The sequence below is a fragment of the Neopsephotus bourkii genome, unplaced genomic scaffold (genome assembly GCF_033783945.1).
Source record: "Neopsephotus bourkii isolate Nb327-2 ecotype Australia unplaced genomic scaffold, CSIRO-AGI_Nbou_v1 NB_234, whole genome shotgun sequence".
Lineage (NCBI taxonomy): Eukaryota > Metazoa > Chordata > Aves > Psittaciformes > Psittacidae > Neopsephotus > Neopsephotus bourkii.
This window is the reverse complement of record NW_026900744.1, coordinates 6741962-6769848: the sequence shown is the minus strand read 5'-3', so window position 1 is coordinate 6769848 and position 27887 is coordinate 6741962. Positions and strand designations below refer to the sequence as shown.

The window sequence follows — 27887 nt, the reverse complement described above, 5'->3', positions numbered from 1 at the left end:
GGAGTTCAGATTAAATTACAGCCCTTCTTAAAATTCTCAAGTGATTTCTATGCCTGCAGACCCTCTATGCCTGAGCTGCCTGCAATAGAAGAAGTGCACTGAAACTTCACATTTATTGCTTCATTTGAAAATAGAATTTCTCTGAAAAAACATACATGGGAAATTTGCACTGTCACCGAAATACCTGATGTCAATATGTGAATATTTTTTGAAGGTTTTTTTCTTTTTGAATAATATAAAGAAATAATGCTTTAGACTATAAATTTAATTTGTATTTTACTACATTGGCCTTTACTGAGACTGGTTCTATGTGCTAGTTTTGCTAACTTATCAAATATGCTGATACCATTTCTGAGCATTCTGCTCAAAACACAGGGCACTGCAGTTAAGGAAATGGCAGAGAGCCACGTGCATGAGAATTTATTGACAGTGGCAGGAAAGGATGGTGCTGGAGGAAAAGCGTAGGGTGAGGGAAAGGTAATAGGAGGTGGAGGGAAGAGTAGGCTGCTGAGCACCAGGGCTGGTGCTTTTCAGCTTGTTTTGTAAGAATTGTTTCTTTTCCTTTCCCACACCCACATGGTTTGGTTGCTAGCTCTGGGATTCAGACTCTCATGGCATCACACAGCCACTCCATTCCATAACTTGGCATTTTTGGAGGTTGCCTTCAAGTTTCAGTTTAGTCTTTGAAATCAGAGAGCACAGGGGTGTTTTGGGAAGGCATTCTTTGGGGCAGGGGAAATCTTGTTTTCCTTTTGAAGCTCTGGCTGGTTGTAAGTGCCAAAAGTAGAATATTTTTGTGCTTTCTCTAATGACTCTAGCTCCTCCCCAGTACAATCTGAAGTTTCAGTTTCCAAGCTAATCATAGAATCATGTAGGTTGGAAAAGACCTTTCAGATCATCAAGTCCAACCGTTTTCCTGGCCCTGCCAAGTCCACCACTAAACCATGTCCCAAAGTGCCACATCTACACAGCTTTTAAATGCCTCCAGGAATGGTGATTCCACCACTTCCCTGTGAGCACAGGGCAGCCTGTTCTAGTGCTTGACATGTTTGCTAGTATCCAGTCTAAACCTCCACTGGCACAAGTTAAGACCATTTCCTCTTAACTTACCACTTTTTACCTGGGAGAAGATACTGGCATCCACCTCACAACAGCCTCCTTTTAAGTGGGTACAGAGAGAGATAAGGTCTCCCCTGAGCCTTCTGTTCTCCAGACTAAACAACTTCAGTTCCCTCAGCCACTCCTCATGAGTCTTGTGCTCCAGATCCTTCACCAGCTCTGCTGCCCTTCTCTGGACCTGCTCCAGCACCTCAATGTCTCTCTTGCATTGAGAGGCCCAAAACTGAACACTGTTTGAGGTGTGGCCTCGCCAGTGCTGAGTACAGGTGGACAGTCACTTCCCTGGTCCTGCTGCCCACACCATTTCTGATACAAGCCAGGATCCTGCTGACCTTTTGTGCCACCTGGGTATGTTGCTGGGTCATATTCAGCCACTGTTGGCTAACACTCGCAGGTCCTCTTCCTCCCGGCAGCTTTCCAGCCACTCTTCCCCAAGCCTGTAGTGTTGCATGGAGTTTTTGTGACCTAAGTGCAGGACATGGCACCGAACCATGTTGAACCTCAGCTCAGTTGGCCTCAGCCTATTCGTCCAGCCTGTCCATATCCCTCTGTAGAGCTTTCTACCTGCCAACAGACAAACACTCCCATTCAGTTTGGTGTTGCTACCATCTTACTGATAGTGCACTTGATTTTACCTTGTCCAGATCATTGTTAACAATATTAAACAGAACTGGCCCCAATACTGAGCCGTGGGGAACACCACTTGTGACCAGCTGCCAACTGGATTTAATTCCATTCACCACCACTCTTAGGGCTCGGCCATGCAGCCAGGTTTTTACCCAGTGTCCCAAGCCACAAGCAGCCAGTTTCTCCAGGAGAATGCTCTGGGAAATGGTGTTAAAGGCTTTCCTAAATTCTAGGTAGATAAAATCCTCATCTTTTCCATCATCCACTAAGTGGGTCCCTTTGTCACAGAAGGAGATCAGGTTAGTCAAGCAGGACCTGCCTTTTCATAAACCCATGTTGACTGGGCCTCATCACCTGGTTGGTCCTGTATGTGTGGCATGATGGCACTCAAGATGACCTGCTCCATAAACTTCCCTGGCACTGAGGTCAGACTGAGAGGCCTGTATTTCTCTGGATCCTCCTTCCAGCACTTCTTGCAGATGAGTGTCACCTTTGCTAACCTCCAGTCAAGCGGGACCTCAAGAGTTTTTGCTTGGGGATTTTGGGGAGAGAGTGAAAAACAAACAAGACAAAGTTCTTTCTCAAGTAAAATGCCAGTGGTTTTCCTTAAAAAGTAAGAAGTCCAAGAAGGCATTTTCAGCAGGGTATTTTGTCAAAACATGTAACTTTTTCCCATCCCTAATCTTAAAATTCTTACTTGAGAGTTGCTGGCCACTGTTGTTTTGACAGGCTGTGATGTTTCCCCCACAGGAGGAGAAGCCACTGGGTTAACAATGATGCAGGCAGGCTGCAGGATCTAAATAGAAATTTTAGCAAGATCTATCCCTTTCAGTAGGAGTTAAGTGACCAGAAATCTTGCATTTTGGCCTGTGAAGTGGAAATTAACAGATTTAGTATTCCAGCTGAGTGGCAGCAGGAATGCTTCCCTTTAATCTGAAACTCAACGTTAGAAAGCGTGGGAGAGCTCTGCTGTCAGATTAACTCTGTTCTCATGCATTTTTTCCTGCACTGAGCTGCAACCAGACATACATGGATCAAAAGTCAAATGCTCCATTAATTTAACCACATGTTGGATTTAATGGTGTATGGAAATCCATTATTGATTGCACATCTTAAAAATGAAAATCTCCGTGCTAATCGCGTATCACATCAGTGCAGGTGAAGTAGTATGGAAAATGCACAGGATTAATAAATGACTTAGAATGCAAGTAAGAGCTGTTTCCATGCTTTTCTCTGAAAAGATTGAAGTTTTGGGTATGTTTTAGTGGGAGTGTGTTTATATATTCTGTCACGGGGAAACAGTGGTTTGAAAACAGTTCTACAGGCAGTTTTATTCAACAGTTGGTACCAACAAATGGCATAGTCCTGCCTGAAAGCACAGCATGGTCTTCTGTTACTGTTCCTTTACTACGGAGTCTTAATAGCTGCCTGCAAAACCTTTCTGAATTCATTGTGTTTAAAGAACCTTTGTGAGTTTCTTCAATGCATACTTCCAGCTGATGATTTTTTTCTTCTGTGAGAAAGAGTTGTTGAAAGAGCCTGAGCTTATTTACCAGCTGGTGGGTATGACCCACAAAACTATTTTTACCTACTTGAAATTAAGCTATAATTTTGGGGGAGGAAACAAGATGAACTTTTTTTTTCCTTACCAAACAAGGGTTAAAATGGGACTCTTGCTCAGGCAGGGGATCTCGCAGATATGATCTGTTTTACTTGTGTGTAAGCTCTTCTTCACCCACATTTTTTACATTTCTTGGTGTAGTTCCTGCTGTGCTATACTTTTAACTCTTAATGACTGTCAGAGCCCTTTTTAGTATTTCATTAACACGAAGAACTAGTTTCTCTGGTCTCTCAGGAAAATGCTTGTTTTGATGTTCTTTTGGGTTGTTTGTGGACAGTGCTCTACTTTCACAGCAGAATAGTGGGCTTGGGTCTGGATCAGGAGATCAGAGGTGGTCCTTTCCTCTTAAGGGTCTTTGCATCACAGATCCCACCACTCCATGGGCTGTGTCATCAGCTTGAAGAGGCTCTGTCCTATGGCTCAGAGCTTGTTCAACCTGAGCAGATCAGCTTCTGCTATAACCTTCCTTCTCAGGAAGTTTTTTAGCTCTTTTAGATATATTGGACCTTCTTGGCAAAACTTTAGTTTAGGACCAAAACTGCAAACGGTACTGTCCTTGCCAGGAAGCCAGAATGGAAAGCAGCAAGAGGTAGTCAGGGTGACTGAAGGATGATGTGGTAGTAGGGATTTCATCAGTGCTGTCTCAGACTGTTGCAGTCTAATCTGATAAGGTGCAAATAATTGTTTTCTTCCAGGATGGGTTGAGGTCTCCTAGCTGACAGCTGACTCCTCAGCTAGCACGTACTAAGCAGAGGTTGTTATTACTTGGGAAGATCCCTAAACTAAGAACTGAAACAGTGGGTTGTAGGTGCAAACCTTTAATTTGCCCAAGCTTGTGACTTGTATGCTTTCTTCTGGTGTGCTCTGAATCAGCTTCAGCAGCTGTGAATCATCGTTGTGTTGCCCTCTGTCAAGAGCAGGTTATCTGTGTAGGAGAGAGAGGAATTGCCTTTTCAGCACTGAAGCTATGGCTAGAAAATCATCTCAGGAGATCTTGTAGAGTTTATGAAGACCATGGATCTAAGGACTGCAAGGCCATGGTAGTGAAAGTGCATTTTCCTTCCAGAGGAACCTTTCTCATGCCTTCCTTTGGTCTGTGATCTTAGGGGAAAGCCATGCTAGAAAGTGACAACTGTTGCCTCCCTCAGGGCCTCTGGAGCTCTTTTTTGTGTCCCATCCTGAGTCTAGAACAAATTAACTACCGTGTGAGAAGCTTAGAGGTAGTTATGGCTGATGTGTGGCTATGTCTGGGGTATCCAGGCACAGGATATACAGGAGGGCTTTAGTAGTGCATGCTGCAGTGCTCCTCAAAGGAAAGGAAGATGTATTTCCTAATGGAGGGTTGACCCCACATCTGTGGCACCACCGTTTGTTTTGGCCAGATCCTTGGAGCAGGTTGAGAGGCATTATGAGGCCGGAAGGAACATTGTTTGGATATTAACCACATCCCTAAGGGCTGGGAGAGAGAAGCTATTTATTTCATCCCATTGGGATGCAGTGCCCCCTCAGGCCTGGAGAGCCAAGGTTGCACCCTGGGTGGGAGGGAGTTCTGGGTGCCAGTGCAAGTGCAGGGTGCTCAGCCCTGGGGAGGTGACCTGTTGCTGCAGTGGCTGTGCATTACCCTCAGCACTACCCATGTGCAGCACTGGGACTTGGCAAGAGCAGTGGCTGAATCGATGGCAGAGCCGGTTGAGAGGCACTGCCGTGTTTTGCTCTTGGGAGCACCCACCTCTCTGCAGAGCAATCCTTGCTCCCCTTGGAGATAAGCAGGTGCTTGGGAACGGCAGCTGTGCTACTGGGAAGGTATCGGTAGCTTGTAAATGGAGATAATTGCTGTCCAGCCATGAACGGACAATGTTAGCAGTGCCCTTCTAGCACTTGAAAGGTAGCACTGTCTCCACGGGGTGTTTTATGGACTCATAACCTCTAGAATTAGCAGGTCCCATGAGCTCCCACGCTGTGAGCCCCTGGGGCAGGAATCTGCCTGACAGTTTATCCATTTCTGCCATGTCTAGTCTCGTATTTTCTTGCATTTTCCTTACAGTACATTCTTTGTTTTGAACTGACTCAGAGTCTTTCTTTTGTGAACTGTTTCACTGCTGCCGTGATCTTTCTAAGAGATAGCAAATACTTTGTTTACTGTAAGCTCTTGTGCAGTTATTCATGTGGTTACACCGTGACACAGAGAAGTCCTTCTGGAGCTCGTTTCCACACCCACCCATTCATCTGCGCCCTTCTCCCCATTTTCGGCAGGCTGCTTCAGCATGTCACGTTGGTGTTGATGTCATACAAACCCGGCAGATTTGTCATTAAAAGCCTTGTCATCAATAGATGACTGTTTGTATTTTCTGCCTGCCTGAAACTGTTTTATACTTACTAACCCAGTAATTAAGACCTTGCTGCCTTTGAAACAGGTTGGTTTCACTGCCCCACCTTTTCCTCCGGCAATTGCAAGGCGGTGCCAATGTCGACAGGGCATTCATTAGCCTGCCTGCATGAGACTTGGCTCCGGCAGCTAGCACACACAGTGCTCCTCCTCCCGCCGCTCCCCACTCCTGACACTAGGCAGCCTTTGGAGACCACAGATTTGGGTGGTATTTTTGGTGCACCTCTTTAACGGGCGTTTGTAAGAAGAAGCACACAGAAAGAGAGACTCGCCTCAAAATGGCTGATAAAATGCTCTTTGTGCAGCTTCAGTTGAACCAGAACAGAGCAGTATCAGGGTTTCCTTATCATGTAAAATGATGCCATTCTTCTGGGCCACTGGACTGCTTGACTGCTTTTGATTGTCTTGCAGTAATTGAATAGCCGCACTGTGTAACCTGTGCTGGAGGAATTAAGGCTGTTTATTCAGCAAACAGATGTCCTGGATTGTGGTGTGCTTACAATCTTACTGGTTTGCATCTTAGTTAATATTGCCGGCTACCCAGGCTGTCGTCCTTGCACTGGTAATTCTGCATTTGCTAATGTGTTACAGTGTCTCAAAGGGAGATTTGGAAGCTTGTAAAATCTGTAAAGTAAATCCATTGATCCATCAAATAAGAGTCTGTCAGTAGACAAGGGTTACCCCTGCAATATCCTGTGTTGTACTGCGTCAAACTGCTACGTTTTAGCAGGGGTTCAGCTCTGGTGACTTGAACTGGGTGAGAGCCCAGCCTGCCTCCCTGAACGGGTAGGGGATGTGTGAAATAGCTTCTGATACATGTATCCTGCTCCTGTGCGATGCTGACCACAGTATGTTTATTGACGATCTCTCTGCCCTCAATCCATTTCCTGGCTTGTCCCTAGCACCGCATGCTCCTGAGTGGCTTCAGATAGCTGGCAGAATTGAAAACAAAGGAGCTTTGTGCTTTAATCATCCCTACCGAGCCCCTGAAATTGATGTTGGGCTGGAAGTTCCTCAGCTGACGCAGGCTGGTAGGAGCCAGTGGCCCAGATAGGCTGTTTCCAGCTCTGTGTGGGGGTAAGGTCCAATATCTCACTTGAAATGAGTCAAGAACATCCCTTCCAGTGGGGTACTAGTTTTGATAGACTGTAAGAGATTTAATGTCACAGCTATAGCTGTAATGTATAGAAAAGGTACTTTTTGCTATTTCCGAATTATATTGGGGATTTTTTTTTCTTCTCTCCCTCAGCAGTCTGAACAATTGGACTCATGATACTAAGCAGTCCTGGCTTTTGTAGGAAGAAAAATATGACAAATAACTCCCATAAACATGTTTACAGTTTGCACTATCATTTCTAAAATGCCATTTCCTACACGGACACAGAGGAAATACACAGTGGTAAAGGGAAGGTTTTAGGGATGCCAAGTCATGGTATGATCCCCAAAACAGTTGCATGGCTGCAAGACCAGTGACTATTATATGGGATTTGCACTAGTAGGAACCTGCTATCCAACCCCACCAGCTTTTCTGTTCTGTGAGAGATTACAAGTTTTAATCAAAATCCTGGGCGTAATCCTGCAGGATTCAGCCATCAGCAGCTGTGCTCACCACAGACTTCTCTGCAGGCCTTTTCTGTAAGTAGCTCTTATCCACATACTGTTCCATGCTGGGGCTGATCCGTGCTTCTCATAAGACATAAATTGTAGTTGCCTTGGTGTGTCCCTTATCATCACTTGATATTTGGAGTGATGCAGAAAATAAGGATGCCCCAAGGGGTATGTGTCTCATGGCAGCCTCCTCAAGAAAGGTAGTTTTCTGGGGAGCTGGTGAATGAGCCAAGTAATTACAGCTGCTCTAAAGGAGGTCTCAGCTCCAGTTCAGGGCTGTGGGAAAGGTTTCTTACCTTAGCTTTTCCCTTAAAGACAGGAAATGTGTGGCACAAAATAGCTGTGATAGAACAGGGGTTAGATTTCTGTCACCTCAGAAAGGAGATTTGCAAAGGGAGCTGTCAAGTGAGCATGAGATCCTCTGCACATGCTGGCATGCTAGATGCCAGAGGGACATTCCTGGCTCCTTGGTGACTGCTTCTTGCAAGACCTCAACCTGGTCATGGATTTTCCGAGTTTCTGTTTGTAACTGCAAAACCCACTCCTTTTTCCCCCCCTTCTCTTGCTGTTTCTCTTTCCTTTCCTTCTGCTTCTCTCTCCTCTTCCTGCCTTTCTCTCATTTCTGCTCCTGCTGCTGTAGTCCATGGAGGGAATTGGAGCTTGCAATACCTTAAAAAGATCTTGTTTGTGCCTAGATTTTGCTTGCTCTAGCCAGATGCCTGCCTGAAGTACACCCCTTCTGAAAGCATTCGAAACCCAGAAGGAAAAACTGGTTTAGATCGTCTGCACTTGAAAGCAGATTCATAGCCTGTTTTAATGTGCATTAAAAGCACAGTAGCTATCCTTGAATAAAACCAAGTGCTGACAAACTCATTTTCTAGAATAAGGGTATCCACGTATTGGCATGAATAGGATAGCTATTAGTGATGAGCTCCGTGTGCAGACAAGTTAGTACAGCTAGCAAGGGCTGAAAGGAGCCGAGGCATGACTGAGCCTCATAATTAGACCTAGATTAGACTTTTGCTGAAGGGGAAGGCAAGGCAAGAACAGCTCTGAACTCCTGTCGTCGCCTGTAGTGTTTGAACAGAGACATCCCTCGCCATCCCAGTGAAGTCAGCAGCGCCAAGCCAGGCTGGAATGAAGCCCTGTTATCTCTATAGGAGCATTGCTGGCAGGGCAGGTGTGGACTTGTGCCGAGCTGTGCCCTGCAGCGTGACCAGCTCAGGTCTTCTTTACAGCCACTCTTCTCCAAGGAGGGTTTGGGAAGGCGGCCAGGAACACACAGGACAGGGGAAACATGCAATAGTTGAGGTCCCCATCTCATGATGATATGGGTACCTGAGGCCGTTGGACCACCTCTGGAAAAGGTGCTCATCCTCTCCTTGAGCTTGAGCCCTGGACACTGTAACCTTGGCCCAGTGCAGGTCCCCTGGATCTGCCCCAGAAGTAACAGCAGGTGAACCCCAGCCTTTGGGTGTCTGAGGTGCCATGAGAGACTGACTGTCAAATTTTCCTGGTGTCTTGTCACACAGTGATCTGATCTGGGACTGCAGCTTCCTGGAAGCACAGTGCTGCTCTTAAACGCCAGCATCGCCTCTACATTTGATTCACAAGAGATCAAACAAGGCCTTGCTGCCTGTGTGTAGTTGTCGATGCAGGCAGGCAGACGTGTCAGTGCTGTTTGCTTGAGTTTTGGTGGTGGTGTGGCCATAGCAGATTGGCAGGTTTCAGTTTCCAAGCACACATGAGAGCTGGTCTGTACTGGTACCAGTGCTAGCCCAAGGAAGCTGCTGTGGCTCTGACTACACAGGATACACTGCTTCTCTGCTGCTGCCATTTGCAGAGTTTTGGGGCTTGTGTGCAGTAAAAAGGGGAGAGACTGTGTGCAGCATGAACCTTGCATGTCTGGGATCTGGGATTGAAGTCATGATGACATGATGGTCACCTGTGCCCTCTGTCCCTCAGTCCAATATTCTCATGTGGGCTCTGTAATGTCTTGGGCTTGGAGGAGAGTACGTGATATGGGAGCAGTGTGGTACATCTCTTTGGAGTCCAGAAAACTCTTGATCTAAGATTTCTGGTATGGCAGAGGTAGCTTTGTCACCAGCTGTTTGTAACCAGCATCTCTGTCGTATGCAGTGAACTCAAGGTTACATCATGTAATTTCTACTAGTCAGTAGGTCATCACATACTGCTAATTTTGATTGAGCACTCCAGTGCAGCAGGCTGGTTGTGTTCTTGCACATCAGTCACTGTGAAGGATTTACTGATCCTTCTTGTTTCTGTGGGCAAAGGATCACTACAGAGGGGAAGAGATTTCTTGCACAAATGCTGGTTTCAGGTTTGCTTTTAGCTGTGTCCTGAGCCTCTACGCAGACTTTGGACCAAGTTAACAGGGTGATACTTACTTTGGTCATTCTCTGTGAAATCTTGAATAAACCAGAAAAGATTGTCAATGGTAATCATAGTGATTAGATTAGATCACTTGAGGGTTTCAGCCTCCCCAGTGTAAACATCTGCTTCTAATACTGTAAATAGCAAGGGGCTCCATTTTAGGCAGACTTGGCCTCAATCTGAGGGAATGTCACTGTTTATGGCTTTTCCTATGTATTTTCCATTGCTTTTCAGCCTATACCATGCTGTACTTGTGTGTACCCTTCTTTTGTTTCTTTTCAGCGATGTACGAGTACTCATTGTGATTGCTCAATATTGAGTGCTTCTGTTTCTCGTTATTGGATGCTAGCTCTGGTGTCGTTCCAGTTAAGCTGTATGTACCTTTTGTCTTTGAAAATCAATAGAGAGCAAATTAAAAAAGAACTAGTTCTTGTGGTACCTTTCATTTAAAAAAAGAAAAAAATCCATTTACGTTTGCTCGTGATGAGAGAGGTTTCTAGGGAGGCCAGCCTGGGAGACAGAATATGGTTTGTGCTTTTAATAAGCATCAGGAACCGTTTTTTCCTTTAGAAAACCTTGGATGCTTCGCAGTCACTGTCATCTAAACAGGAAGATAATATTCCAGGGCATTGTTTTGTTTACACCAGGTGTTGCTTTGTGCTACAGTCTGGATTTGCAAACAAGTCAAGGGTCTTGGGAATTCTCCTGAGATCTGAGGGAGAAATCTGTAAGATTAACCACCACAGGCTGTGTTTGCACTGCAGGTGTGGCAGTAGAGATAGATGGAAGCACCTGAGGTGCCTGTACCTTCCAGTCAGGAGTGAAGGGTACACTTCCAGATGTGTGTTGATAGCAGGAAAAATCAGATTGCAGCAAATTCAGGCTCCTCTGGGACTTGAGGAGATGCTGAGGTCTTGCTTGTTTAAGCACTGAAGTGAGCTGGGAGCCTTACAGAATTGGATTTACCAAAGAAGGAGGTTTGCTTAAGTTCCCTTAAAACAGGGGAAAAAAAGAAACATACTGAAAATAATTGAGTTTCTGGTACTTTAAAAGCTTCTTAATGTTCTTCAAGTTCTTTTTTCTCTGGAAAAGTATGTCCTTTTGATTGCAGTTCAGGCTTAGCAAAGTACAGTACATCTTGCCACAGAATGAGTAAATGAGGTCTGTTCTGCAGCTGCTATTGAATGACAATGTTGGAGCATGCCTTGGCTTATCAGTGAAGGCTGCCTAATGTATTCCACCCAGCCTACCTGAGCGTGCTCTGCAGCAGCAAACCCAACTATTTTCGTACCTTCTGTATGGATGGTTTTATCAATAAGGGGGATGCTTCATTTTATAGTATTTCAGTAAGACATGCCAGAGCTTGCACTGGCCATTTTTCACACACCTCTGTTGCTCTCTGCAAACCAGAAAATGCACCAAGAGCTTGCCACAGCACAGTCTGGTGAGGCAGCTCATGAGCAGAGTGTGGCTCATTAGCTTTACATTCATTAGTTTCTAAAAGCCTTCTGAATCAGATTTTGGGGCATGAGGAAGAGATTTGCAATCTATCCTATCAGTGTGACAGAATGTTCCTAGTCAAAAAAAGAGAAAATGGGCCTCTCTGGACCATTCTAAGGGGTTTTATTGTTTAGCTGTTGTTTTTCAAGATGCCTCGAACTATTTGGCTTCATGTTTGTCTATTATCTTCTACACAGTCCTCCCACAAAAAGGCAAATACCTGCTTTTACTGAATTATTAACAATAGATGGAGCTTACGTATCAATGAAAATTATGGACGTTTCCCAAGGCAATTGATTTAAATGCAGTTAAATTTAGTGGAAGCTTCTATTGGTGTAATGAATGCTCATTATAGAGCTTAATGTGCTTTAAGGGCTTGGAAAACCTTCTCAGTAGGGAAGTGAGGCTGCTGTTTTCCAGCAGAGGCACAGATGCTGTACCATGGCGCTGCTGTCACTGTAACCGTATCCCATTGCTGCACCAGAACATTTTGCTGTAACCTTGTGTTTTTTCCTCTTGCAGAAGACCACCTCCCAGCTGGCTTCCCGACCATTGACATGGGCCCGCAGCTGAAAGTGGTGGAAAAGGCCCGCACAGCCACAATGCTCTGTGCTGCCAGTGGTAACCCTGATCCTGAAATCTCCTGGTTCAAGGACTTCCTGCCTGTTGACACTGCAACTAGCAATGGGCGAATCAAGCAGCTCCGCTCGGGTAAGGTAGCAAAACAAGTAAGCTTTCCCTGCCTCCTCACTCTTCCTCCCATTTCTATTTACTTGCTGCCATTGGTGTGTTTTTTTCCCTGAAGTGCAATTCTAAACCCAAATGCCAATTTGATTTGAGCTTGTTTCTTTTACAATATAAAAACAGTTTTTGGAGCTTATCCTCTCTGGCAGGATATCCTGGCTTGTTAAAAGGAGACCTTAGAGTGGACATGCCTTTTGGAACATCACCTGGATTCCTTCTTCGGTAGATCGTCTTGACATTGCCCCAAATCCTTGGTAGGCTCAGACATTTCACTTCCAACTCAACAGGTCTCAGATAATTTTAATAGGAACACCATGCAAATTAGGACAGTGAGATACTGGTTGAGATTTTACAATCAGTGGTCACGTAGTACTTCACTCCTTACATATACTCTGCTTTCTGTTAAGATCTTTATCATTCTTGCTGTGTGACACCAGAAGAATAAAGAAAAATCCAAGCAGCAGCAATTCTGTGAATTTCAAAGGAAGGTGGACACAGTTTTGAACTATACAATTTCTTTTTGTTTTTTTTTTGTTTGATAAGCCAGATACTAGCTTTTGAAATACAGGCAGTTAGGTCTTGTGGGTGGCTAAGAATGCACTCCTTTTAGCAAGGGACTTCTGTTTTTCTGCTGTACTCTTTAGTCTCCCAGGACTGTAAGGCCTATTCGAGAATTAAAGAAAATAAAAATGTTGCTTTATTCACTCATGAAGTGCAGCTCCCCAGTGTGAATTGCAGTGGCTATTTCACAATGCAGAGCAGCACTACACAGCAGCTTTAGCCTGGGGAAAAAAGGCCCACATTACCCTACACGAAGTACAGAAAGGAACAGAGCTGCAACAACTTTGGTATAGAAAGGTCTAGTGCTTAAATGAGAGCCAAACTGGCTTACCTGGCCATGATGTATCTCTGGGCACTCAAAAGCCATTTTTTATGAGTGCTGCTGGCAGGGCAACACCACCTTCTAGCAAGGTGAACATCTTGACACATTTCCCCATAGCAGGAGCCTTCTGCTTAAATCTGATGATGCTTGTGTGATAAGAAGTAGGCTTGTACTTGGGGGAGTGGGTAATGAGACATCACTTTCATCAAAAATAGAGCCCAGCCTGACACTTCTGATCCCACCGTGATGTTCCAGTCAGCGCTAATTATACTAATGCATTTATAGTTTATGAAATTTCCCAGTGACCTTTAACTTATTTCCCCCACAACATGGTTTAATCTTGATCTGTTTGCGCTGAAAGAAAATATCACACATGTTAATTATTCTGAGAAGCTTTAGGAAGCAGCAATAGGAAAGTGTACATGGATGTGTTTCACTACATAGCTGACTAAATCAGCATCGGAAATTAGCATAAATGAGCAGCAAGGCACCTCCCGATGCACTTGCTGTATGTTCTCCAGCCTGCTTTTTGCAGGCACTTGGCTGCCTCTCTGCCAGCTGCTTCACAAGTTTAGTGAGATAGAAAGTTTAAAACCAAACTAGTAAACCCTGTCACTGTGTCCAAGTTTTGCTTCCTATTCGCTGTTCTTGAGCAACATCTCAATTGAATATTTCACCTGGGATTCAAACTCCGGAGCTGGTTGCTTGCTGAAGACACAGTAATTACCAAGGGAGGTGTCAAGGGAACCTTTTAGAAATCAATGAGGAGGACACATCCTCAGACTCACAAAAGAAATTGATTAGCTCTCTAATGTAGTAAAGGAGCTTTCCACAGCTCAATGCAAAAGTATTTGAAAGATGAGAGAGGTTTTATTTTCAGGGACCTGGTGATAGGATGCCAAGATTCACTAAGGCTCTGCTTCACCCTGGCATGAGTAGGGAGCAAGAAGTTTACTGCTTCTCGTGGGCCAGAGATTCATTCCCTGCTTACATTTGTGACTTTTTCCTATATTTGTAGTCCATATGAAGTAGGGCCTGCACTTTGAAGTGCCCGAGTCCCACTTACCTGACTGCACTCACCCTGTGTGAGTAACGTGATGGGTCAGGCAGTCTCTGATCCATTCTGCAAGGTGCTCACTGAGCTGTCCAGAACTATACCATAGGGGCACAGTTGTTTTTAAAGAAAGGAGTGTTTAAATAGATACCTCATTATATGGGAGAGTATAATAGTTTGCAAAGTCTCTGCTCCATTAAGATCATATCTTACAGCCAGCCTGGCATATCTGCATGAATGTCAGTTTATACTATCTCAATCTAAATATACGCTCATTTAATTTCATTTAATTAAAACCCAATAAAGCTAGGCAGATGTAATATAGTTAAAATAGCTACAGCACGTTGTGAGCCCAATATTGCATATATAGAGTGTCCGACCTTCAATGAGTACCAAATGTATTATTATTCAGATGTACTAAATATAGGTTATGAAGGTCAAAGCAGCTTTGGAGTCTGACTTAGAGAGGGGTTTGCAGGATGATTTCATTTCTTTAGGCTCCTAGTGTGGAATAAATAGCTAGAGGTAAAGAAGCAGCATGTTAGGGAAAGGTGCTCTCTTCTGACACTCGCAGTGATGTGGGCTGGCAATGCTCTGGGGGTTTCAGGCAGGTCTTTGAACTTGCATGCAGTCAGATCATGTGCCCAAGGGGGCTCTGAACATCAGTTTCTAGAGCTCTGTTCATCTTCTGTCAAGATACTAAAGAGTTTGTGGTGTAACACAACCAAGCCGTCATCTTAGGCTCTTTTAACCTCAGAGGACTGGTGTCTCTATCAGGAGCAAATACACAGTTTATGAATCTGTCCTGTATCCTACCATCTCTCATTTACTGATCACATCTGTATGTATGTATACGCATTTTTATTTTTAAACCTTCTGACAGAATAACTCTTTACATTTAGAGTGGTTTTTTAATTCTTTCTCCCCAATACATAGATCTTTTCTTCCAAGTAATGCTCAGTTCCTTTTAAAGTATAGCACTTGGGTAGTTCTGTCAGTACGTGTTGCACTAATTGCTCTAGAGATGAGAATGCAAATAAAAACATGTTTTCATCTCTATTATCACAGATCAAGGCAAAAGCAAGTTCTCTGACTCATGCTGGTTGTAGCAAAATTCTCCCTTGCTCATCATGCTAATACTTCCTACCTCTTGTGGAGAGAGGCTGCTTTTCTGCAAAGGCAGTGACTCAGGACAACTCCCTGTTCTCCCCTAGGGTGTATACCTTCAGTCATTGCCTCTCAGTCACTGACACAGGATCTAAGGCCAGCTCTAGGCTGGGAAACTTCCCCAGCATGCTAACTCATTTAAAACCTGTTCTCCTGAACTGATTTTAAAACAGTCCAGACGTTGTAGTGTTACAGGTGATGTACATATGAGTTCTGGCATCAAGGGTCACCACTACCCCTCTAACCATGTTTTAAAATTAGTTGATGATGTGGCAGAAACTCAATATAGATCAGATTGTGCTGATTCTTCACAGTTGCTCTGTAAAGATTCTTGGACCAGAAGCTCCTGAAGGCTTCAGAGCAACTCTGAATGGTATTCATACTCGCATAGCTCTCAAATGCTTCCAGTGAGTCTCACAAGTGAAGAATTGCTCTTACACCTTGCTCTTCAGAGAATTTATGAACAAAATATCAAACTAGAATAAATAGTTATTCTGAATGTTGTTAACTTCCAGATACCTACGCCATGTAAGGGAACTCCAGAAACTGAGGGAGCATTAACATCTTTCATCTAGTAAAGAACTTGGTCATACAAGTAGTATCATTCTCTTCTGATTACCATCAGTTATCTGAGTTATGGAACCATGCCCTACACCCCAGTGTGGCTCAAAGGCACTTAACTGCAAGTAAGGTATCAGAGAGAACTCTGCAGGTGACTTTAGTCACTCTCTGGAAAAGTGTAGGTGCCTCTAATGAAGAAGCAGTGGGAGCTGGCCCACCAGATCACCTTGCTGCATTTACACTCTCAGAGTTACCAGCAAGCACTTTCAATTTAGTCTGGATCCTATAGGTAGAAGCACTACTTACTTGGTAACAAAAGGAATACTCAACATGCACAGAGTAAACTTGCAAAAAGAGGTGGTACCTATCCCAGAGAAATGGCAGCGGCAGCCATATCCTGCTTCAGTGGTAATAGTCAACAGCCAGTATCCAACAGAAGACATTCAGCTCCTGGCAAGAAACAGCTTTGAGTCCAGACATCAGATGGGCATCAGCTTGGAATAAGGTGTGTTAAGGGTAGCCCAAAAGAATGGATATTGGGAAGTATTTTCCAAAAGGAGCAGGAAACTCGCACAAAGATGGATGCTTTCTCAGAAAGGACTGACTGGACAGGGGTTGACACAGTATCATGGCCTGAAATTTTATGTCCTGGCCAAACCTATAGTGCACATGTGGGTCTTGCTGTGTGAGGCACACACAGTAGTGGTGGGATTCACACAGACTCCATGTTGCAACTGGTGACAAATAGCCAGTCTTTTCTGTAGTACTTCAACTTCTGAAAATAGTTTTCCCTAAAACTATTTTAGGGAGTAGCCAAAAGCACTGTCGGAGTTCTCTGGGTGTCACTGTTAACAGCCAGCAAGAGCCTTGGTTTCATTATATGATGTTGCTTTGGAGTGGGGTTTTGGTGGCTTAGGTTCTTAGACTTCTTAAAAGGAAGTGGTGTGTTGGTAAGTCTGGGATGAGTTTGTGTCAGCAGAGTGAAGACCCCTCTCCAGCAGAGTCTATTCTCAACACTGGGAAATACTGATGCAAATAATCCCATTGGGTTTTCCAGCATATTATCCTATGTTTTGACTTGCTTTGGGCACCTGGCTTTGAGCTTCCAGTACACAGGATGCCGGGGTCAGTATTCATTCCTGATTGAAGTGAACCTATGTGGTGTTGTTCAGTGTCTGTTATCATGAAGGGGAAATAAACTGTCCTTCCTTATGAGTGTTTCAAACCTTTCAAACACAGGAGTTGGGCTTGAAGCTTGATCTTGGTGTGCCCTTTGCATAAAGAGGCCTAGTGATCACAGGGCACTAGTTGGCCTCAGTAACCATTTAAGTGATGGCACGTCTGTTGCTTGATGGACTGTTGTGTTGGCACTCTGTGCTATGATTTTGTCCCTTTGAGGGACACCCTGAGAGGACAACAGCCAGAGGTGCATTGTCATATGATGTGAAGAACAAATAGAAACTTCTATTCCTTCTGGGTGAGGGAATCTGAAAACAGAAAAGCCTTGTGCACTCTCTGTAATGGTGTCCTCTGTGTGAAGAGTGAATGTCTTAACTTCGCAAAGGTGAGAGAGACCCAGAACAAACATTGTGCTAAATACAGCAAGCCTCTGTGCTGCTGTCATTTGGAGGCCAGGAGGACTGGGATTTAACACAGGAAGAAATGAGCTGGTCACACTTATATTTTAGCAAATCTGCTTCAAGTCTGCAGTTGCTCTTACTGCTCTGTGTAGACAATTGCATATTAGCAAAAGGGTTTAGCCTCTACAGGGAGTAGATTTAAAGTTTGCTGCAAATCCTTTCGGTTCTAGGGCAGAACAACAAACCCTGTTTCAACCAGATGAGAGAGACGGAAGTCCTGTTTTCTGCCCCTTGGGCTTGTTCTCAAAGTCATTGCACCGTTCCCATGGGAAATGACATACTGCGGTGATGCTTTTCTTAGCTCTGAGAATTGCAGAAGGGGATGGGGGGTGGGGGGGTGGGAGGAGGGAGGCCCTAGACCAAACTGAACAAAAATATCACTTGGCAAACTTTTCAAACAGGCAAAGAGAAATAACCCTGTTTTCCATGGCTGTGCTATTCCATGCAAGTATCTCTGGGTCTAACTGTTCTGTCAAGGGTAGTGGTAGTTACTAAGATAGATAAATAAGCAGCGGATTTATTATTGCAAGAAAGAGATTACCCACAACTTCAGTCACTGCAAGATCTTTCCTGATGCTTCAGTCATCTGGATAGAAAGCGTAAGAAAATATAACCAGACATAAAGTTAAAATGGGGTAATGTCATCTTGGCGGAGGAAAATGCCAAAATGAGTAGTTTTAATTGCTGCTCCTGCTTAAAGAAAGGACTCTGCCTAAAGGAAAGGGTTGTTAGGAAAGAAAAAGATTAAGTATAAATATTGTAATTACTTTTTAAGAGGCAAGTTAAACATGCTTAAAATATGCCTTCTTTGTATTTACAGAAATTCTTTTCTGTCTTTCTTTCCCATTGGGTGATCATTGTTGTGGATAATGGAATGAGCTGTAAATCTGAGATACACGACACTCTTGTATGCATACTGGTATTTATTAATCAATACACTGAACATGATTTGACACACTGTGTCCTGTTTAACCCTGTTTTTCTGTCTGTTTAAACTCCTCAGTTTTCTTTGGTAAGTGCTTGGTATTCAGATCCTACAAATCTGCATAAAACCAACACATACCATAAACTGCCTACAGATTCAAGCTGCATGAATCTCTCCCTTATACTAACAGCCTTCATATGTGCAGAATAAGACCAAGGGGACAAAAGTGGGGATTAGAAGGGTTCCCTGCCAATTTGCCCAGCTGGAGCATCTCTCCTTCAATCATGCTTCATTATTGATTGTATGCTGAACTCAAGACACTGATCAGTGGATCCTCCACTTGCTAAACACATTGACCTCATAAACCAAACCTCTACATATTGTTGCAACAGGATAACTTAAACTCACTCCCAGAGAAGCCCTCCTTATAAGATACACTTCATTATAGCATGTAAAATTATCTCCAGTGCCTTATAAAGAGGGTAGGGGTTCCTTTCTCCAGCTAACATACAAATTAGGCAGGAGCAACAGAGGTCTGGTTAGCGTGCTGTTGTTACCAGAAACTACTTTGTTTTGAAATATTTCTGTATGTAAAGTTAATTCTGCATGACACCAGTTTCTTTGCCAAAGGGAACCTGATGCAAGGGTTATGCGAATGTGGAGTATGGATCAAAACGGATTTGTTACACTCTCCCCTTAGTTTAATTTCTTTAAGCGAGCAGATTTTGTCCCACTGGTCATTCTAACCTCAAAGCCAAATTGCACCTAGTGCCCGCGACCATATGCTTTCCACCCCTCCTGCCCAGCACACTCACAGTCACACAGTCCCAGGACACCCTTTCCGTGTTCTGTATGAGGAATGAAGGGGCACTGCACCATCTTCCCAACGTGTCCTCCATCTCAACTGCTTGAACAGTGATGTGGGTGATTGCAAGTGGTGAGGCCAGCTGGCAACACCACCTCAGCAGCTTAGTTCAGCTCCTGTTCATGAGGGTGGTGGCTTTAATGGCAAGATGCAGGGCTGGACACCGCACTTGTGGAAGTGATGAGCTTTACTAACCTCCTGAGGATGTCACTCTGACTTTTATTGCACATCAGTTTCTTTTTATTTATTCCTGTCGCGCTAAAAGAAATTCTAGCTTTAAAAAACTTTCTGCTTTTTAGTTATAATTTTTCTTCCTTTCCTCTTTGTACTAATGCTTCTCTCTAATCTTATTTGCATTCAAATTACCTCACCAGGTGGTACACCGATCAGAGGTAAGAATGCTGAAATGTGCCTCCAGTTGTCACGTCACTCCATCTCCTGTCTGCCGTGTCCCTTCTCCGGTGTTTCTCATCTCCAGCTTTTACTCTCAGCCCTAACTCTGCCAGCGCTCTCGCTCATCTGCACTCTCCCACTTAGTGTATTTATTTTGGTTGGTTTTCAGCGTGATTTCTTGTAGACTCATCCATTGCAGTTTTGCACTGTTGAAAGGGGGTTATTCAGTGGAAAGTTTGCAAACTGGAACATGGTCCCTGGGCTGTGCCACGGGATGGTTGGCGTCTCCTGCAGCTCCTGCGAGTCTCTGACTTTACCATGCAGTTGTGGCCTTTGAGGTTTTGCGTCTAGGGGGTTTTAGATAGATCGCTTTGGTGTTAAGTGTAAGGAGGTAACATATTCACAAGAGAACAGTCAAATTCTTTGCTGCTGATGATGGGCATGAAACTGTAATCAGAAGGAGATAAATTCATGAAAATTCGAGCAAATTTAGCTCTGGGATAAGGAGCACCTTTGTTTGCATTCCTCGCATTTGCTTTTCAAGTGCGCTAACCCTCTAATGTGGGGGCACACTGGAGAACCACTGCCCTAGGTGTCCTGGACATACCGATGTTGCTTCGCAGCACCAAGATATTTTTCTACATAGATGAATCAGAAGCACATCTGACTGCTTTAAGTCTTCATTAATTAAGCCCACCCTTGGTTTGACAGCCCAGTGTGTGCAGTTCCTGGCTTGTTTTCACAGCCTGTATGCACCAGTAATAACTTTCCAATTGGAGCGTTGTCTTTTCTAGCCTAAATTCTCAAAGCTGTCTCTTTAGATTAACTGTAGCATGTTAATCAGCATTATGTGCTAAGGCCCTTCTGAATTCTCTTGTGATTTTGGTTACCCCTGTTGATTGACCCCTGGATTTCTCGGCAGAATGACTACCACCTACAAATCAACACAACCTTGTTTGTTCGGGTTTTTCCCCTTCTTCCCTTTCTCTCCCCTTTTTCCCCCCTTTTCCCTGAATCACTGCTGGAAGTTAATAATCTGACTCTTTGGAACTGGTTCTGTTGCTGGGGGTTAATGTTTTCAGCTCCCATTAAGCGATTTTAGAGTAAATGTGAATTGCTATTTGATGCGTATTTGCATCAAGTTGCCTCTGTAGCAAATCTGGGTCAGGGAAGAAGGCTGCCTTCCTTATTTCGATATGAATGGGCTTATATATCTGTCATTCCTCCCTTTGGAATACTGGAGATTGACAGCTGTGATGTTACAAGGTCCTTAAACTATTCCTTCATCTCCTACTACAAATCCTAAAATGAAATGACAGACTGAATGCTAACTAGCAGAGCGCTCTGAGCTCCCAGCCATGCATGCCGAGTGTGCAGCCATCCCAAAGCTTCCCCGCGTGCTCGCTGCGTGCCCGCCCTGCCTGATGACATTAGTGACTCAGCACCAGAACCACGTGGATGCTCCATACGTCCTGCTTGGGAACTGAACACATCTCTGTGAAAAGAACCATCCATCTCATAAAACATAAGTTCCCCACACCCCCACCTCCCTTCCCACCCCCGTTTGAGTCCTGATGAGGTATTTTAAGACTGTTCTTGACATTATTTAAAATATGTGTCCTGTTTGAATGTCAAAGATGACATTTCTGTGAGAGCAAACAGAAGCCACATGCTGCTCTCTGGCTTCTCCCAGAGGATTTCTGTCAGCCTAATGCCTTTTATTTAAAATGGAGGTCACTGGAATTCTAAAGATAACGACAGATTAGATGAAAGTGCTTTTATGATGGTGAGGTTGTGTCCATGTAGAAGTGACTGTTCTGCCATGTTCTATACCCAGCTGCACTCTTGTTCCTCATTAAGGTAAGTTTGATGCTTTGGAATCCATTAATTTGGTCTGAAAGGAAGGGTGAACTAATGACTCTTAACAAACCCTTTTGGAAATAATGTTTGGGGAGGAAGGGGTGGTTTTGGTTTGATCTAATTGCTGCTGTGACTGTGTCGCTAGGAGTTGTGTGCCTGGAGCTTCAAGCGTTACCCAAGGCTTTTGTGCCAAAGCAGTGGAGAACCACTTGCAGGGAGCAGAGTGTGGTTAGCGAGGATGACCTGATAATTCCACCATGCACCCCTCCAAAAGGAGGAGATTTTGCTCTCTAAACACCTCATTTGACTTTACCCCCACATATTTGGTCCTTTCTGTCCAAGACATCTCTGGTTTCCCTGAAACGGGAGGAGCTCCTATCAATAATTCAGTATCTCCATTTGTAGCTTCACCCCTCTGGGACTGCCCTAGATAGTAATTTAATCTTGAGATCCCTATTTTTTTTCATCAGAAAGACATGGAGCTGGCAGATGCCCATCACATTAGGCAATAGTTAGCTTCTTAAGGTGACCCACAGATAATATCAGCAAATCCATGTTGAAGCAAGTTCTGCCCCCTTCTCATTTTCTAAGTAGAATATAAGATAGGCACTTCCAACATTTCTCTGGAATTGAACTCACTCAACCTTTTGTGAAACCTGACTGCATTTTCCTACCCTGGCCTGTAAGAGAGAGCAGAGCACGGTTGTGTTTCTGGTGGGTGCTGGACTGAACAGGCATTAGATCAGATGCACATGAGGAGGTAAAGAAATATCATCTCAGGCATTATGCCTCTCCAGTCAGATTTATTTGTTACTTTTCTGTCACCACAGGAAATATCTGAGGTTCCTATACATAAGAGTATTTCTTCCCTGCAGACGTCAGCGTAGCAGAGGTCTGTCTGAATTAACTTTAGATCAGCTCACTTGGGTGTCAGAAGCTGTCTGTCTGGGAAGCCAGGTAAACACCCGCACCAACTTCTGTATAGCTGCAGCTAAACCTTTCCAGTCCCAGGTGAACTGGTTTAAATATAGCTCCAATATGTCGACACTATCCTGAGAGATGGAGCATAAAGCTATCCAAAGAGATTAGAGGAACCTGAAAGAATATTGCTGTCTCTTTTGAGCATGTGCTTGTACATTTGATTTGTACTTTGTATATGATAGGATTTTTTTTGGCTGTTTCTTGAGCTTTTCCAGTCACAGAAAGAAAAGGTGAAAGGAAAACAATGTAAAAATGAGAAGATACGCTCACAGGGGCAGACAGTGTTGGAGGGAGGTTGGGTGGGGTAGAACCTGGGAATGTTTGTAATGCCACATTTCTAACTGTCAGGATTCAGATCGACTCACATCCCTTTAGAACTACACAGAGGTATTACTGTGCATTTGACTGCTGTAGTTTTGCCTCTGATGCAGAGTCCCCTAAGATTTCCTATACCTGCTGGTGAGAGATCAGAGCATCCTGAAAATCCACTAAGAGGAGACCTCATGCTGCTAAGCACATTGGGTCTCCTCCATCTCTGCCTGAGTCTGGCTTGATGGCGACAGTTGGGTGCTATCAGCAGCTGCCTCTGGCGCACAGGAGAGCGATTTCTCAGCAGCGCTGCCATCCAGAACAGGCCCCTTGCATGCCCATCACTGGCCTCTCAGGCATAATAACCATAATGAACGCTAACAATGAAAATATATTTGTAGTTATCTTGTTTTGCATAATTGGCAGTGCTGATGGCTGGTGGAGGCTAGGTGCAGTCCTCTGTAACAGCTGGGAGATGCTGCAGGTATAAATTACAGAAAGTAGTGAATACGGGAAATGCTTATTATTGGTGACTCTTGTGTGGTTTTGATGTCTTTCAGTTTTTCAGGGCTCCCACAGCAAGTGTTGGTTGTCTCAGCAGCTTGGGCGTCAAAATCCAACTCCCTCATTGTCAGGCCTTCACAGTATTTCTTTCTCTGCCATACTCACATTTATGGGCCCTTGTTTGATCTGGGCTTGCCTCTGGCCCTGCTCCACAGCTCCCTGGATTTTATTAGGAGAATTTTCCTTCTCAAGGAAGGAATTTTTAGCAGACAGGGGATTGGGACCTGAGCACTGGCTGAAAGGGTGGCTAAAAATACTGCTTCGGGAAAAGTCAGGCAGTGTTTCTGTGGAGGAAGATGGTGGGAGGCAGGAGGAAGGAAAATGGAAGGCTTTAGGGTTGCTATATGCTCTAGTGTGTGGGGTGGGCAAAATTTACCTCTTCCCTGGCAACAATGGCCCTGGTCAGGTAACTCTGTTCATTAACATCTGCTCTGCAAGTCCTTCCCTTAGATGAGTGCTGTGATTGCAGCCTGGTTCCTCTGACTCTTTGGTATTTACAGGAACATTTAATTCCATGTTTAATTTTATAACCAGGGCAGAAGGTCAGTCCCTCCACTCTGAGCCAGGGAGACTGAGTTTGTGAGTGCCCTGCTAGAGAAATAGAGCTGCTCCCACTGCTGGGGATGGAGTTCCGACCTGAATAAATACAGAGAGGTCCATTTGTATGGCAGCTCAGAGCTTTTTACATTAGTTTGTCACCTAGAGGAGAGAATGACAAGCCTCTGTGGCACAACAGTACCCAGCACTGCCAAGAAGTGTCCCTTGTCAGGGTCTGCCTTCCCCATGCTTTGTCTGTGCAGTGCGCTTTTTAAATGCTGCTTTTACCCACTGTCACTGCAGCTAATGATTCTGCCTGAGCACACGTATATTTGAATAGATAAGTATCTTGGAGAGCTGCTAACAGGACTGCTGTCTGTGCCCAAGTTTACAGAGCAAAAGAAGAAGCTAGGAGAGGAGAGAAGGGACTGGCAAGGAGGTATCAGCTCAAAGTAAAGAACCTATAGGGAATGTTTGTCAGTCATCAGGGCTGGCTCCTGCCCTCAGCCCAAGAAAGCTCTGCCTTGTCACCATTCTTGCTGTCACTGGAGACCTGCCAGGGTTTTTTCTCAGGAGCTGTCAGCTTTCTGATAAGCTGAGATGTGTTATCGGGAACAGATCTGAGCCACAAGCAAGATCGACATGGCATCGCAGCATGGTGAGGAATGGCTGCCCCTCTTCTGCTGGAGCCCCGCTGAGGTTCAGGGTGCTCATAGAAGGCAGTGGAGGTTGGGTGGTGCTCAGCAGGGAAAAGTGTCACCCTGATGTGCACGTGCCACTGCAGAGCCCCGTGAGCTCCCAAGCAAACTATTTGCTGCTCCTCTCCTTCATATATGCATGTCCTAATGGTAGATGGGCCTCACGCATCTGCTGAAGCCGTGTTACCTGATTGCACATCAGGATTCAGCAATGCAAATGAGAACAAACCACCTGACACTGAGCACCGTGAGTCCATATGAGGAGTCCATATGAGAAGTCTGCAGTAACATCCTGTGTGAACAAGACCTTGCTCAGCAACTTGTGCAACATAAATCCCAAAGTAATGGAAAAGTAAATCAGCCCTCCTAGCTCTGCTTTGCAGAGGTGTGGAAGACTGTAAGATGAGATGTTGACAGGGCTAGGAATAGAAATCAGGTCCTTTGCACTTGTCAAAGCAAAGAATTCACTGCGCTTTTGAGGGTCTTTGGATGCAGCTTCCATGAAATTCAGGGAAAGGAGCTACTCGGGACTTAGTTTTTCCTTTCCTGTAGCTCCTTGTCTCCTATCCAGCCTAGACTTGAACTCTTCAAGAGATGAAGTTACTGCCTTTCTCTGGGGTGACTGAACTAAGGGATGGAGCATTTGACACTTAAGAAGTTTTTCCCAAAGCTCAGATGAATTTATGTCTCCAGCTTTCTGATCCCAGCAATGTCTGATCATCCTAACTTCATTCATAAATCGCTATACCCTGAGATACCCTACTCTCTCCTGTATCCATCACTTAGTTGTAGGTTGTCCTTCAAGAAAACCCCTATAGTCCCACTGACTGCCATCAGTTTACCATGATCCTTTCACTTCCTGCTGGCTGTCAGCTCTAGCGTGGGATCTGTATGTTTGTCTAATGATGATTTACTGCAGTAACTGTTTTCTTTCTGGTTCTGGTTCTGCTTCCTGGCTTCTCTCTTGCTCAGGATGCACCATAGTTTTGAATGGTCATGCCAACCCAGACAAAACCAGAATCCCGTGCCAGTGTCCCTGAGCAGTTTGTAGGCAGTTGCTGACACATATTACATGTTTATAGTATGTATCTAGAAATTGATCTGTGTTGGCTGCTGAACTGACAGGTAATAACAGCATGTAATCTGAAACTCCCCTCCGCTTTCATTTTCTTCATCCTTTTATGTTTTTCTCTTCTCTCTCCTTCACTGATGTTGAGGTCCCTAGAGATAAAAAATAGTTTGACTAACTGGCATTTCAGAGGCACAGCGATCGCAGTTGTAAGAGTTACAAATACCAGTGATACATATTAAATGGCTAAAAAGGGATATATAAACAGGTATGTGTTCATGGCAGAATTATCTGAGGATCTTACTTTTTCTAGGCAGACACCACTGCATGTCACATGAAGCTGGCTCTGGTTTCAGCCCATCCAGCTGATGAGGGCTAGATCAGAGATAGGCTCTTCCTCAGGATGATGACATCCACTCTTTTTTGTTTGTTGATTGGTTGGCTTTTTTAAGTATGGGTATGTTGTGCAGCAGACAGATTTTCCCAGCCAAGCCTGATGCAAGTACTCAGAATGAGCTCTGCAGAACATGCATGCCACAGAGTAATGGGCAGACATTAAAAGGAGATAATACACGGGGAGTTCCAGAAAAACTTCCTGACAGAAAACATAACCAGGCTGTGGCATCAATTCCTTGAGGAAGTGGTGAAAGACCTATCAGTCGGCACATTCAAAATGGGATTGGACAGAGCAGGAGTACATTTACAACAAGGAGCGATCCAGCCCTGGCCCCCAGGGATGCACAAGATAACCTAATAGGTCTTTCCCATTTCTAGATTCTCTGGTTCTCTGTCTTGTCAATGCTGGGAAGCTTTGTCCTGCTCCACTGCCTGTCATGCTGCTGTCTGCTTGAAGATGTTTTTCCTAGGCAGCATGGAGAAATTCGGCATTCTCCCTGAATTAAACAGCAGGGCTCTGTAGACTTTGGCCTGTGAGTGTCCACAGAGCTCCACGGCTAGGGAAAGCTGGCAGGTCCTTGCTTTAGTAGGTGGAAGGACTTCTGCAAACAAGCTTTCTCTGTCTAGCTGAAGCCTCATTTCCAGCACTAATGCAACAATTGGGAGGGCTCTGTACATCATTTTTATTATATGGCAGAACCCAGGGAAGTTCATTTTTCCCCATGACATATGGACTTATGCCACACTCTCAATTTATCCTTCTAAATAATGTAGGTGGCAGTGGTTGATTCACATTAGTTTTTCTTCTGTTCTGATGATATGAAAAACTGAGTTTGACCTCTGCAGCTTGAACCAGCAAGAGGGGAGAAGGAAATTTCACCAGCTATTCTCAGTGCGGCTCTCAGTGGTCGTTTTGAACCGTGGCAGGCAGAAATGAGTTCAGATCCTTACAAGCAAAGGGGTTAATGTTTTCTTTTAGTTCAGCATATGGTTTGTGAGCAGAGTTCCCTTCCTACAGGCAGGCCTAACCAGCAGAATCTGAGCCCTTGCAGGCACTTCAAAAATCATTCCTGTGTTTCCTCAGAGAAGTAGGCTGAGTACCAACCTCTCCAGTGTCCAGCCAACAGTGCCAGCTTGCTGTCATATGCATCCTGCTTCTTTCTTTCTCTGTAGCTCCATCTTTCAGTCTGCATATGAGACACAGGGGAGTTTAGATGTGACCAGTTTTGCAGTCATCTGTGTTAGGCAAGAAGCTGGGTGAAAAACCAGCCTCCCCGGCCAACCAGTGTTGGGCGCCAGTTGGAATGGCCTGAGTAGTTAGAGAAAACCACCTTAGAGCAGTGCTCACTTCCACATGATGAGTACTCTACAGCTTACACACGTAAATGGCGACTCTGTGTGCTCTGAAAATTATTGCATCTGTTTAGATGAGCCTGTCATGCATCTGGCACCTCGGGGGTGGGATCAGGTCACATCCTGACCCGAACTGTAGGATCAGGCATGCTGGTACAAGGGAGGGTGGCTTTCACATGAGGACCGTGCTGCAAAATGGGTGCATTGCATTAGTGTGTATCTTTGATGTCTCACACCGAATTTCTCATCTTTTATATCATGTATCATGAAATCTGAAAGAACAAGATCACTGACATAAAGCTGACAAAAGGCGAAGTGTTTTCTCAGAAGGGGGTGTCTGTGGAAGGAGGGTGGTGAGGTGGGAGAGATGGGACTCTGCCAGTTTCTGCAGGAAGGCTGCAATTTGTTGAGCATTTGCTAGGCTTTGTGTGCATCAGATAAGAAACGAACAGCTACAGTTAGTGTGCTTTGTGCTTAGCTGTTTTGATTAAAGGCTTATTAAAGGTCCTTTTGTTAGACAGGCATCCCATATGAAGCTGTAATTAATACGTGTGTATGTGTATGTTTTTATGCCTTTATTGAAGCAATGAATATAAGTGGTTGGGGCGGTTGGAAATACATCAGTAACTGGTT

At 44.5% G+C, this 27887-nt stretch overlaps 1 protein-coding gene across 16 annotated transcripts in view; it reads left to right on the top strand.

Annotated features, from left to right (window-relative positions):
• The window catches only part of PTPRF (protein tyrosine phosphatase receptor type F), a 395978-nt gene that overhangs the window by 273694 nt on the left and 94397 nt on the right, over window positions 1-27887 (top strand). For 9 of the 16 annotated variants that reach the window (XM_061345047.1, XM_061345050.1, XM_061345060.1 and 6 more), the window contains 2 exons: window positions 11778-11966; window positions 19469-19486. In XM_061345047.1, the coding sequence (XP_061201031.1) occupies window positions 11778-11966; window positions 19469-19486 (207 nt within the window). The remainder of the gene's footprint in view (window positions 1-11777; window positions 11967-19468; window positions 19487-27887) is intronic. The other 7 variants (XM_061345058.1, XM_061345056.1, XM_061345054.1 and 4 more) reach the window with 1 other exon arrangement.